Source organism: Oryctolagus cuniculus, chromosome 4, assembly GCF_051225735.1.
Source record: "Oryctolagus cuniculus isolate XC-2025 breed Fujian yellow rabbit chromosome 4, ASM5122573v1, whole genome shotgun sequence".
NCBI classification, from domain to species: Eukaryota; Metazoa; Chordata; class Mammalia; order Lagomorpha; family Leporidae; genus Oryctolagus; species Oryctolagus cuniculus.
The window spans coordinates 108,544,869-108,558,547 of record NC_142870.1 but is presented as its reverse complement, the minus strand read 5'-3'; the positions used below and the strand labels follow the sequence as shown (position 1 = coordinate 108,558,547).

Genomic DNA, 13,679 nt, shown 5'->3' with positions numbered 1-13,679 from the left:
GTGTCCGCCACTAGCATTCAATCTAAGTTCCCCGGGCTAGCCTGGCGAATTCAACCCAGCTTACGTCTCCGCCCCACGGTTTGGCTTCCCGTCCTTTGCTCCCCGGGCTAATCAGACGGATCCCAACCAGGCTCACGTTTCCGCTTCTGGTTTCAACTTTTTGCCCCCCATTCCCGGGCTAACTTGAGAACCCCAAAGTGGCTTTCGTTTCTGCCTCGGCCTGCCCCCCGCGGCTTCAATTTCCCTAACATTTTTCTCTACCTGGTATGTTTCCCCGAGCTTTCCTCCAACAATACTCCTCCCTCATTTCTCCTGGCCTCTCCCCACAGTCCGCATCCGAGTCTGTTTGTTCTAGCTTTCACTTTCGCCTTCGACCTTAGAGATTTCTCCCAGCTTCCCCCCGTAGTCCGTATCCGAATCTATGCCTAGGCTTTCAATAGCTTCTTCCGGCACCCTTTTCGTCCGGCTTTTCCCTAGGCTGTTTGCTAGTCTCTCTCTCCGGTATTTTCCCAGTTCTTCCCGTTTCTTCCCTCCTAGGTTTCATATCCGTCCTAAGTTTCCTATCCGTCCTAGGTTTCCTATCCGAGTCACGGCACCATTATGTCGCTCCCCGTCTTCGTGGAGGAACGACACAGGACCCTGCACTGTTCTTTCGTCTGCTCGGCCCTCCCCGGGTTTGCTGCTGGTTCTTCCCGGGTTGGCTACTATCCCTTCCACCTCCGTGGAAGGGCAGTTCCCCCTGGCCACATTCCCCACTTCCGCAGGGGAGCGGCACACCGCCGGCCGGCTTTCTCGGGGGCTGCACAGGTGTTCCCTCAGATGTTCCCCTTAGATGTTCCCCTTAGATGTTCCTGGTGCATGCCGTCTCTCTCCTCCTTTATAGTCCTCCTCCGCCAATCCTAACTCGGCTGCCCACACGCCGAGTACGCTGCTCTCCTCCAATCAGGAGCAAGTCCTACAGTTTATTGGTTGAACTGGAGGCAGCTGTGCGGAAGCTGTTTACTTCTCTCCCAGCGCCATATTGTGGGAGAGCAGATGCATAGAATAAGTCTTAATTCCAGTAACAGTCTAGTCCGAGTTGCTCCCCACAGCTCTCTCCCTTTTTCTTTACTGAGCTGACCAATGTGTCTTGCATTTCTGTTTTAAGCTAGTGTAACTGAGACAAGCCTCAAGTTCCTACTTCCCCATGCAGAAATGCAGTTTATTTTACTTTCCAAGTGTGCTAGGAATCAAATCTAAACCCAACCCAAACCTCAACATTGAATATAGGCTTTTTAAAGTATACAAAAATCACATATTTCTAATTTTATGGCTTAGCCTGAAAATTATAACTAAGACCAGTCATTTTCCTTTGCATTATATCCTATTTTTTAACTTAAAATATCATCTTTTCTTTGCCCACAAGCCCAAGCACTCTTAAGTACTATGGAGCCAAGTCAAATATATGGACTAACTACAGACATCTCTTCTTGGAGGAAAACTTTCAGAAATTTATTAGTATTCATTCCAAGGTCCTTTCCTTTCTCTCACAGTAAAACTTGGTTTTGCTATAAAACTTTAAGTGAGTATCTTAATTTCTCTTCATTTCCTAAGCTTCCAAGTCAATCATGGAACAAAGGTGGCTTGTACAAAAGCACTTTTCCTGGCTCCTCCAGCAGAGGTTAGTATCCATGCAGCAGCTCACAAGAGGCACAGGTTGGGGACAGAAGGGAGCTGCTTCGATGGGGGTGTCTTATTCCTCCAGGCTGCCTGGAGAACAGCAGGACCATCAAGAGACTGCTCTAGTTCAGAAACCTGCCTCATCTGATCAAGACCTTTTATGTTGAAAATATTTTTATTTATTTTATTTTGAAACAGAGAGACAGACACAGAGAGAGCTCAGAGCAGAGACTGACAGAGAGAGTTCCTACTTGTTGTTTCACTCAACAAATATCCACAACAGCCAGGATTGGGCCAAGCAGAGATCCAGGACCTCTAGCCAGTCTCCCATATGGCTGGAAAGTACTCATTCACCTGAGTCATCGTTGCTGTCTCTGGGTTGTCACTGGCAGGAGGCTGGAGGCAGGAATTGAACATGGGACATATGAGATGGCACAGGGACTTCTTAGCCCCCAGGGTAAATGCCTGCTCCAGGCTCTTAATAAATCCTTTTCTAAACTGAGCGCTGCTCATCTCACCATTTAGGATTGTTCACTCAGCGTGATCCTTCTGCTTGAACAAAAGCAAAGTCAATCTTGATGCTGATAGGAAGAAAGGATAATTTTTGATGAACTGGACTTGAAGGAAGTTCTAGGGAACAAAAGGTATAGCTGAGGACTCCCTGTAGAGTAACATGGATGTCAGGGCGATACCACGGCACAGTGGGTAAAGCCACTGCCTGCAGTGCCAGCACCCCATAGGGTGTCGGTTAGAGTCTTGGCTGCTCCACTTCAGATCCAGCTCTCTGCTATGGCTTGGGAAAGCAGTAGAAGATGGCCCAAGTCCTTGGGTCCCTGCACCCGTGTGGGAGACCTGGAGGAAGCTCCTGGCTCCTGGCTTTGGATCAGCTCAGCTCTGGCTATTGTTGCCATCTGGGGAGTGAACCAGTGAATGGAAGACCCCTCCCTCTCTCCCTCCCTCCCTCCCCCACTCCAGGCTGCCTTTCAAAAAGTAAATAAATCTTTAAAAAAAAGTTTAAAAAAATTATCATGTGGATGTCACGTGCAGTTGCCTGTAAATTTTCCTCTCGCCTTTCTTTCCTGCCCTCCCTCTGTTCCTCCCTTGCATATAAACAAGATTGAAGATGTGGCTCCAGCAGCATTCATTCCCTCAATACAGGCAGGGTTCTCTGAGAGTCTGACTAAGGAATGGCTTCTACTGGAAGTGGCTGTTCCCTGTGTTGATTCCACATGGGTGCTGATGCAATGTTAGGCCTCTTCCTTCACCTTAATAGACAAGTCAGTTTTCCTGTCTCAATACTGCGTCTTCACTGGCCACAAGAGCATTCAGGGGTCCAGTTTATTCTCATTAGAGAGAACACCAGCTTTTTATATACACTCTGGGTATAAGCACTTTCAGAACCTTCTCTCCTACTTCCTCCCATACCCATGCCTTTTCCTGTTATGCTTTCTCCGAATGCTTAGCCAGCTTCTGAGAATGTCCAGCACGGAGGGGAAACACCCAAGATTATTTTAAAAGCCCTGGTCAGGGGAGATGCTGACATCAGCTCTTGGGTCTGGATGACTTTTCCAGAAGCAGCAACTTGGCTGGCGGGACAGGCCTGCTTCCTGCCTGACATAGCTCTCCTCTGTGGCTGGCGGTGCCACCCTGCTGTGGAATGACCAGCAGCATGTGCCCAGTGCTTTCCCAGTAAAAACTTAAACAACTGGCTTCTCCCCTGCAGATGGCAGAATAAGGCAAATTTTATCTACGATTTGATTTATTGTGTGAAATGCCTTATCTCCACATTTTAACAAATACGAGGGGGCTTCAAAAAGTTCACGGAAGATGGAAATAAAAGATAATGTGTGTTTTCCATTAACTTTTTTTCATTAATTTTTTTTTAATTTGACAGGTAGAAAGGGGCACATGTGCGTACACACACACACACACATACACACACACACAACCCTCCCATCTACTGTTTCACTTCCCAAATGCCCAGTGGCTGTGAACTCAGTTGAGGTCACTCATGTGGCTGTCAGAGATGTAACTATGTAAGTCACGACCACTGGCTCCCAGAGTGCACATTAGCAGGAAGCTGGAATCAGAAGCCAGAGCCAGGATTGAAACCAGGCTCTCCAACATGTGATGCAGGCTTCCCAGGCGGCTGCAAAACACTTATGTCTCCATGAACTTTTTGAAGCCCCCTAGTACAGCATGTAAAGATTTTCATCCAGAACTAGTCCAGTGATCCACCCAAAGAAATGTCAGCTCACTACAAACCCTAGGGAGAACCTGAAGTTTGTAGCCAGTACTGACAGAAGACAAACTAGATCACCATGCTAAGGGCTTTGCATGAAGCAGTTCATCTAATACCGCAGTCCTACTGGGCACACACTATTATCATCTCTGCTTTGTAGAAGAAGGAAGTATGCATGGAGAAGGGAATAATTTCCCCAAGGAAACACAGCATGTAGCAGAGCTGAAATTTTAGCAGTCTGGCTCTAGGACCTATCTCTTAAATTGCTATATCATTTTGCTTCTTTATAATTAAGTAAGGCTGTGGCCTCTATATTATGTTATGAACATAATTTATCTTAAAATCTAAGCTAAAAGCAATAAACCTGGGGCTGGCACTGACACATAGTAGGTTAAGCCTCCACCATATGGGCACCATATGCCAGCATCCCATATGGGCACGGGTTTGAGTCTTGGCTGCTCCTCCTCCGATCTAGCTCTTTGCTAATGGCCTGGGAAAGCAGTGGAAGATGGCTCAGTGTTTGGGCTGCTGTAACCATGCGGGAGACCTGGAAGAAGCTCCTGGCTCTTGGCTTTGGATCAGCCCAGCTCCGGCTGTTGCAGTCATTTGGGGAGTAAACCAATAGATGGAAGACATTTCTCTCTGCCTCTCCCTTTCTCTGTCTGTAACTCTGCCTCTCAAATAAATAAATAAATCTTTTTTTAATAAAATGCAATAAGTCTAAGGGAGAGCTTTATTAAATGTCTCAACCCAGTGTGTAACTCATTTGTCTGCTGCCCCATTGCTCTGCTTTGGGTGTGGCCTGAGGGCTCCCTAAGGGTCCACTGTGATAGGAGGCTTGGTCCTCAGAGTGGCACTAATAGGAGAGGCGATGGGAGTTTTGGCAGGTGGGGCCGAGTGGGATGTCCTTGGGTCACTGAGGGCATGTGGCCCCTTGAGTTCTTTCACAAGAGTTGTTAAAGGGGGAGAACCTGGCCCCTCCATCTGCTCTGCTCCCAGTTCAAGATGTGACACTTGCTCTGACATGCACTCCCACCACTCCATGCAGCATTTGCCATGAGCCCCTCTCCAGGACTGACTTGATGCAGGTGCCATGTCCCTGAGGCCCCAGAACTGTGAGCTAAATAAGCCTCCTTTTTCTTCACCTGGGTCAGGTGTTTCATTACAGTGATGAAAAGCTCACACACACACACACACACACTCACACAACAGCTGAGAGAATGAGGCTTGACAAGGTCACAATAAACTCTTTAAAAAGTAAGGATCCAGCCGCTCAGGCAGGCCCCATCTCCTTGCCCCCTCTGGATCCTTTGGAAAACCAGAGATTGGATTCGATATTGCTCTTGCCCTCTACGCATCGTACATTCATGACTTGGAACAGAAATGTCTGGAACACGATACATAATGTTCAGAGCCAGGAAATAATGTGAAGAGAGTGAAACAAGACTGTGGCCAGACCTTGCCCGAGAAGGAAAACGCAGCAGGAAGTCTACTTCTCATTTTCCCTTCTTCAGGTCTCTGCCTGTCCCAGACCTTCCTGACTGAGAGACGTAGGGTGGGTCTGACTGTGCAGCAAGGTGACTACAGATCGTGTGAATCCACTGAATAGGTTTCTCTTGACAGAAACAAACTACAAGACAGGATTCTGCAGGCTTTCACCAGGAACAAATGTGAACTGCTTCTGGAGACAAATATTACACTGATGGGACATCGCACAATGAATACAGGAATCAAACCCTCACGTGGAACTTCTCTAAACATGTATGATTTGTACATGCCTGTTAAAAAATTTTAAGTCAATAAAAAAAAGATGTAGGAGTACTTCCTGGCTGCATTCACAGCTTTTGCAACTAGAGTTGTTTCAGTGTTTATTTTTGAAAAACGTCCACTAGAAACTAGGAGAGCTCTAGGTTTTGCTAGGTATAACACTTTTTGGGAGAGCCTCTTTAAGAAGAAGAATGCAAATTTACAAGTTGAAAATTAAGTATAGTTATTGCATGAGGCTGGACTGGTGAGGGGTCCCAAAACTAGGCTGGTGCTTAAAGTTGGCAATGAACTTGGCTTTCTTAAAGCAAGCAATTCATTCATTCATTTCCCTGCCCTGTGGCCTTAACTGTATTGAGTCTGGAGACAGATTTTACTGAGAGGATGTAAAGTTAACCGTGAAATATCAGGAATAAAGGAAAATATAATCTTCTAATCTTGGAATTTAAGAGTGCCTTAATGAGGTCCTGTCTTCTGACCTCTCCTGTGCCTTTTGCTTTCATTGTCTATCATTGCTAGGTGGCTAAGTGACTCTGTGATGTTTTAATTGCCTTCAATATGTTCGTTTCCTGTCCAAGAGCTACAGAAACAAGTTTAACTTTCAAAGGACAAACATTGAGCAATGGCTTCTATTTTTATTTAGTAATGAACAAAATTATAACTACTTAAAAATGAAGAGGTTCCTGTGATGAACATTTAGTCTTTTTTTTTTTTGACAGGCAGAGACAGTGAGAGAGAGAGACAGAGAGAAAGGTCTTCCTTTTTCATTGGTTCACCCTCTAAATGGCCGCTACGGCCAGCGCACTGCTGATCCAAAGCCAGGAGCCAGGTGCTTCTTCCTGGTCTCCCATGCGGGTGCAGGGACCCAAGCACTTGGGCCATCCTCCACTGCTCCCTGGACTGGAAGAGGAGCAACCGGGACAGAACCGGCACCCCAACCAGGACTAGAACCTGGGGTGCCGGCGCCGCAGGCAGAGGATTAGCCAAGTGAGCCGCGGCACCGGCTGACATTTAGTCTTATTTTCTATGGGATGTTGACTGTGTCAGGAAGAATAAATAAAAGGCAATGCTTACAATTTGAATGGCACCTCATTTATTAAAGATGCCAGATGAAAACCTTCCCTTCAAATATCTGAAGGGACTTGAGATCTGAATCACACCAAACACACAGCTTTCAGACGAGAAAGACCAGGCTCAGGGAGGGGAAGCGACTCAGAGACTGCCAAGACAGCACAGAGGGCACGGTGCTTTCTGACCTCGTGGTAGGACACATTTTGTTGTATTTTGTTGAACAGTTTTCCTGTATTTCCAGAAGCATTGCCTAGCTACACTTTCAGGTTCTTTATTATACCCAATATCACACTGCGAAATTTCTATCACCTAGAACAGATCTACTCAGTAGATACCTGAATCCCCGAGTGGTATCAACAGCGCCTGGCCCCTCGGTCTTCAATCCAGTGTCCTGTGCAACCATGAAGACCTGAATTAATTATCTTGAACTCTAGTTTTCAGTCAGTTTCTGGTCACGATGCCCCCTTCGTCTCCTTCCTGGACAGTTTCTTACATTTGCCCCTGTCTGCCATTTATGGCTTAGCCCTGCAGTACATGACTGGAATGGCCCCTGTCCCTTGCTTTCATTCTCTCTCTGGTCTGATAAGTTCTTCCTATGCATGAACTTTAGGTCCGGAGGAGTTTGCTCAGAGAGACAGAAGCAGACAAGAAGAGATCAAATGAGAGACCCCTGTCATATCGGGGGGGACATGCTCACAACGTGTCCCCTCACATATCAGCATAACAAAGGTACTAAGCAGTGCTGTTTTAAAGAAATATGCAGACTTATCTGCCCCTGGAAATCTTTACTGTAGAACAGTTATCAGCATTTCACAGGCAAATCCCAGTTTAGGAAACTCTGCCCTAGGTTCATCTTCATAAAACACTCATGCATCACGCTTCCTCCCCAATAGAAAAATGTTCCAAAGTTCATGAATTCTTCCGGATACAGGTCCAAATTCACCCAGCCGGCCCTCCACAGACCCCTTCTGCCTGATTGTACCACCCGGCTTCATCTGTCTCCTCCCCAAGAGCACGTGGCTTGCAATAGGGGATCCCCCAGCTTCCAAGCAGGTGGGATAATTGCAGGGGACGCTCAGGTCAGACCTCCCATTCGGCCAACTCTCAACAGCGTGCCCTTCTGGACTTCCAGGGAGCACACCTGGCACTGAACACATCACAGTTTTCTCTCCCCAGCTTAACTTCCAGAAGCAGAGAACTCCTTTTCTGTCTACCTGTCAGCGTCCAAGCATGCTTTGCTCAGTTCTTTGTGCTGGTGGCACTTGAACACACGTGGGCTGAATCATGGCACGAGTCAGGGAGGGAGGGACTGAGTCGGGGAGTGAGACTAGTTGCATGTCTTTTTTAGATCAGTTGGCTTTGTAAGTTCCTGACCCCCAGCTGCCCGAATATACCAACGATCAACACAGGAGCTGATCAGAAGAGATCATCTGACCTGCGTCCACCATGAATACCATATCCAGTGATGCGGAGAACATGAAGGAAGAGACATACACTTCACTATGGTTTCACCAAGGCTGGGGCTGAGTACATGAGTGTATGAGTAAGGGCCTTACCAACAGGCGAGTGAGAAACACATGTATATACAACACTAGGCTAAAACATCCTCTATCAATCACAAAAATACACAATTCCCAGGAATATATTTTCAACAGATACTCTGTTAGTATCAGCTAACTTTGATAAGTCTACTACCACATCAATTTTAAAACAAGTTCAAATCTTAAATTCTCTTATTTCCCTAGGTTCTTATTTTATCTTCTAGCATGGGTAATTTTTCCTCCTCCATATAAAATAAAATTAAGCAGGCTTATAATGTACTCATTGATTTATGTATAAATGCATTAGTTATCTGTGTTTGCAAGTTTTCATTAGTTATCTTTACAGCCTGGAATGAATAAATATTGGCCACAGAAACCTCTCTCAAGTGGTTGATACTTTGTCTTATTGTTCTGTTATTTATCTATGGTCTGAAATAGCTTTATTTCTTAAATATGAGGGTTCTTCAAAAAGTTTGTAGAAAAAATACACTATGGGAAAACTATGCCTGGATTCAAAGTTTTTTGCACAAAAATAAACTTGTCTTTAATTCCATTTTCCATGAACGTTTTGAAGAATCTTCAAACACACACACCGCCACTTGCTCATAGTACAAGGCAACTGACATCGCTACTTCATTATGAGATCACATTTGCAGGAACCCACGTCTGTATTAGGACAGTCCACAGTCAGAATGTCAGAAGCAGACTGCTGGCTCTTTCTTTAAATAATGCTCTGGATGCTGACAGTATGACCTGAAGGGCAATGCCAACGGCCTGTCCCTGCATGGCCTCAAGACATTTGAGCTGCGGCTGGAAAAGGGAGCAGACGGGCTAACACTCAACTGGACTAGAATTTCTGGCTCCACCTCCATCAATAACTAGCTAGGTGGCCCCGGGAAGCTGTAGAGCCCCACTGGGTCTGAATGTTCCTACTGGTAATTTGAGATGGTTGGACTGGATGTGGTAAAATTTTGTGACTGTGTTGACCAAATTTCTCATTGCACTAAAAGAGCCTCTGAAAGGCATTTGGTTAACTGAGAACTAAAATTAGATTGAACGATAACAGATTCCTAACTGCTAAGTTTCAGTCACATTCCCTGTGCTTAAGCAGTGTCAGTCCCAGGTTTAATGTGGATCATGTTGCTGGGGTCATGTCAGAAGGAATTTCTAGAACAGCATTTCCTTGACTGTGGCCTTTTTGGAAACACCCACTATAATACTTCTAAAAGAATTTCTGAAAGACAGTGAATGAAATCCATTTAACCTAGGAAATATAATAGTCAATTTTAAAAGGTCCATTCAGACTTACTTTGGAAAAGTGGCCATGACTGACAACCTAAAGCCAATGTAATAAGCATTTTGCCCAATAACAGTCATTTTACCCAGTAGCACTTTGATAAAGAAAAGGCAGACTTACCTGCACCTTAGCATTTACAGCCCCAGGAACTTGGTATCTCAGCTCATGGGCTGTCATCTGAGACTTTGGCAGCAGGAAAGGGTAAGAAAGGGACCGATATTTGGGTTTCATAATCTAAAATACAATCAGATGAAAAAGATGTGAATGAGAAAAGAGGTCCATTCTTCCCCTTTTTGTAACTCTAAAAGAAATTCAGTTTCATTTCAAAATAAAATGCAAATATCAGTGATGGACTTTTCCAAGTAAAGGCTATAGATCTGTATTTCTAATGTAATATGTATTTCTTTTTGTTTTGTATTTTCTCCTTTTACTTTTTTAAAAAAAAGATTTATCTATTTATTTGAAAGTCAGAGTTCCACACAGAGAAAGGAGAGGCAGAGAGAGAGAGAGAGAAAGAGAAAGGTCTTCCATCAGATTGGTTCACTCCCCAATTGGCCGCAACAGCCGGAGCTGCACTGATCCGAAGCCAGGAGCCAGGAGCTTCCTCTAGGTCTCCCACACAGGTACAGGAGCCCAAGGACTTGGAACATCTTCTACTACTTTCCCAGGCCATAGCAGAGAGCTGTATTGGAAGTGGAGCAGCCGGGTCTTGAACTGGCGCCCCTATGGGATGTTGGCACTGCAGGCGGCGGCTTTATCCGCTACACCACAGCACCAGCCCCTCTTCTTTTACTTTTTGTAGCAAGCATTAATTGTTTTATATTTGTACCAACATTAAATATCTAGTTATAGATTATAAGCTCATTGTAAAAACAGGATTATTGTTTCACAAACCAATTTTTCACTATGTTGTATATATCTTGCCCCAGCACTATAATACTATATCATTATTTTATTACTTTTCATTTATTTAATTTTTAATTAGTTTTTTTTTTTTTTGACAGGCAGAGTGGACAGTGAGAGAGAGAGACAGAGAGAAAGGTCTTCCTTTTGCCATTGGTTCACCCTCCAATGGCCGGCGCGCTGCGCTGATCCGATGGCAGGAGCCAGGTACTTATCCTGGTCTCCCATGAGGTGCAGGGCCCAAGCACTTGGGCCATCCTCCACTGCCTTCCCTGGCCACAGCAGAGAGCTGGCCTGGAAGAGGGGCAACCGGGAAAGAATCCGACTCCCCGACCGGGACTAGAACCCGGTGTGCTGGCGCCGCAAGGCAGAGGATTAGCCTAATGAGCCACGGCGCCGGCAATTTTTAATTAGTTTTTAACAGATGCAATGTGCTTTGTAGATACAAATTTTTTTTTTACCTAAAAACCTTTTATTTAATATATACAAACTTCATGCATTTCATAAATACAAATTTAGGAACATAGTGATTCTTTTCACCCTACCCTCCCTTCCACCCTTCTTCCTCCTCCCACTCCTATTCCCATTTGTAGATACAATTCTCAGAACATAATGAAATTCCCTTCCTCCCTCCCTCTTCCTCTCTCCCTCCCAACTGATCATTATTTTTTTTAAAAAAACTTCAGAGTAAAGGTGTTATAGGATTTTAGGGCTCAACGAAGGCAAGGAGGCCAGGTAAAGCAGCTAAGACTTTATTTTAGAGGGGACAGAATGGGGAGGGGTAAGCAGCGGGAGCTGAGCCTGCTGGGACAGACAGGGGGCAGAGGGTTTGAAGCCAGGCTTCCTTCTGAGTGCAGGCAAAGCCCCTTCTCCAGCTGCCTGCAGGGGAGGTGCCGGGCGCCAGAGGGACCCTAAGGTGGGTGGGGGCGTGCAGAAAGGCCCTGGAGCAGGTCACGGTGCACTGTCCTGGCAGCCTGAACATCCCCAGTGCAGGGCTTTCCTGAGCAATCAACTTTCCCCCAGCATTTAGATCATCTCTCTGCACCCGGTCTCAGGGGTTTGGGGGTTCAGGCTTCAGTGGCCTTCAAGGTTCTAACAAAAGCTGTACTTAAGAACCATAGTTTATTTAATAAATTCATATTTAACAGGCATTTCCATTATTTCTAATTTTATTTTAATTATTAGAGGTAATGTCAAAATAAATTACCCTACTAGATTACTTCTTTAGCTTCAAATACCTGGAAATAGCTTTTTGGGTCAACAATTGCATACTTTTAAAAATTTCATTGGTGTTTTACCAATTTATCCTCCCTCAAACATGGTATAAAAGCGCACACACACACACACACACACAGCCCAAACCCAGCTGCAGATATTAGCAGTTTTTTTTTTTTTTTTTTTTTTTTTTAAGATTTATTGATTTGAAAGGCAGAGTCACAGACAGGCCAAGGCAGAAAGAAAGAGCGAGAGAGGCCTTCCATCCAGTGGTTCACCCCTTAGATAGCCACAATGGCCACAGCTCTGCTGATTGGAAGCCAGGAGCCAGGAGTTCCTTCTGAGTTTCCCATGTGGGTGCAGGGGCCCAAACACTTGGGTCATCTTCCACTGCTTTCCCAGGTTATAGCAGGGAGCTGGATGGGAAATGGAGCAGCAGGGACTTGAATTGGCGGCCATATGGAATGGTGGCACTGCAGGCTGTAGTTTTAACCCGCTGTGCCACAGTGCCAGCTGCCAACCCCTCAGCAGTGTTTTTTATCTTTGCCAGTATACTAGGTTCAAAGTAATATCTCCCTGAATTTTTGTTAAAAGTATCTCCTTTAGAACTTCCACTAGATTCTTAGAATGTTTATGTGAATGAAAAATGAAGTGAGACTCCCAGTTGTTGAAAAATTAAATCTTTTTTCTAAGTTATCAAGGGGAATAATGCCTCATCATTTAAAGTACTGTGGAACCTTAGCAACCCCTGGATGATGTGCCTAATTTAAGATCGGGACCCACTTTGTGGCCTAGCGGATTAACCCTCTGCCTGAGACGCTGGCATCCAATGTGGGCATGGGTTTGAGACCTGGCTGCTCTACTTCTAATACAGCTCCCTGCTAATGGCCTGGGAAAGGAGTGGGAAGATGGCCCAAGTCCTTGGGCCCCTGCATCCAAGTGGGAGACTTGGAGGAAGCTGCAAGAAGCCCTGGGTTCCTCACTGCAGCCTGGCACAGACCCAGCTTTTGTAACCATTTGAGGAGTGTAGCTGCAGATGGAGGATTGATCTCTCCCTCTCTCTCTCTTTCTCTCTCTTCCTCCTTCCCTCTCTCCCTCCTTCCCTCCCTCCCTCCCTCTGCCTTTAAAACAAGTAAAACATAAATCTTTAAAAAAAATGTGTTAGGTCAAGTTCTTTTAAGTCCATGAGGCTGGCACTGTGGCATAGCGGGGAAAGCTGCCGCCTGCAGTGCCGGCATCCCATATGGCACCGGTTCAAGTCCTGACTGCTCCACTTCCCATCCAGCTCTCTGCTCTGACTTGGGAAAGTAGTGGAGGACAGCCCAAGTCCTTGGGCCCTTGCACCGCATGGGAGACCCAGGAAGGAGCTTCTGGCTCCTGGTTTTGGATCAGCCCAGCTCCAGCTGTTGCGGCCAATTGGAGAGTGAACCAGCGGATGGAAGACCTCTTTCTCTCTCTGCCTCTCAAATAAATAAATAAATCTTAAAAAAAAAAAAAAGGTTGATGAGGCTTACTAAAGAGGACCCAATCAGGAGAAAAGAAAAGTGGCTCCACTTAACACTGCCTGCTTTACCCTGATCCAACTCAGAATCCTGTGCAATAAGAATCTGGTTGCAGTGCAGAGGGTATGAGCGCTGCTGTGAGTCCCAGCTGCTCCACTTCAGTCCCAGCACCTTGCTGATGAACAAGGGAAAGCAGCAGAACGTGGCCCAAGTGCTTAGACCCCTGCACCCATGTGGGAGACCCAGATGGAGTTCCAGCCTCCTGGCTTCAGTCTAGTCCAGCCCTGGCCATTGTAACCATTTTCGGGAGTGAACCAACAGATGAAAGATTTCTCTCTCTAACTCTGCCTTTCACATAAAGAAAAAAAATTTTTTAAAAGAACCTGGTATAATTCCAAGATTGAAAGGGACAACAAAGTCAAGTCCTCTCAGCTAAATAAGGGTCCCATTCTCTACAATAGCCCAAAGCCCAGGTCAGTCAATGC

At 45.6% G+C, this 13,679-nt stretch overlaps 1 protein-coding gene across 7 annotated transcripts in view; it reads right to left on the bottom strand.

Moving 5' to 3' along the window:
- PLD1 (phospholipase D1) overlaps positions 1-13,679 on the bottom strand; it is a 192,046-nt gene that overhangs the window by 71,537 nt on the left and 106,830 nt on the right. For all 7 annotated transcript variants that reach the window (XR_016232554.1, XM_070072512.2, XM_070072514.2 and 4 more), the window contains one exon: positions 9,695-9,808. Coding sequence is in view for 6 of the 7 variants with exons in the window: in XM_070072512.2 (XP_069928613.2) it covers positions 9,695-9,808 (114 nt within the window). In the remaining variant the exon portion in view is untranslated. The remainder of the gene's footprint in view (positions 1-9,694; positions 9,809-13,679) is intronic.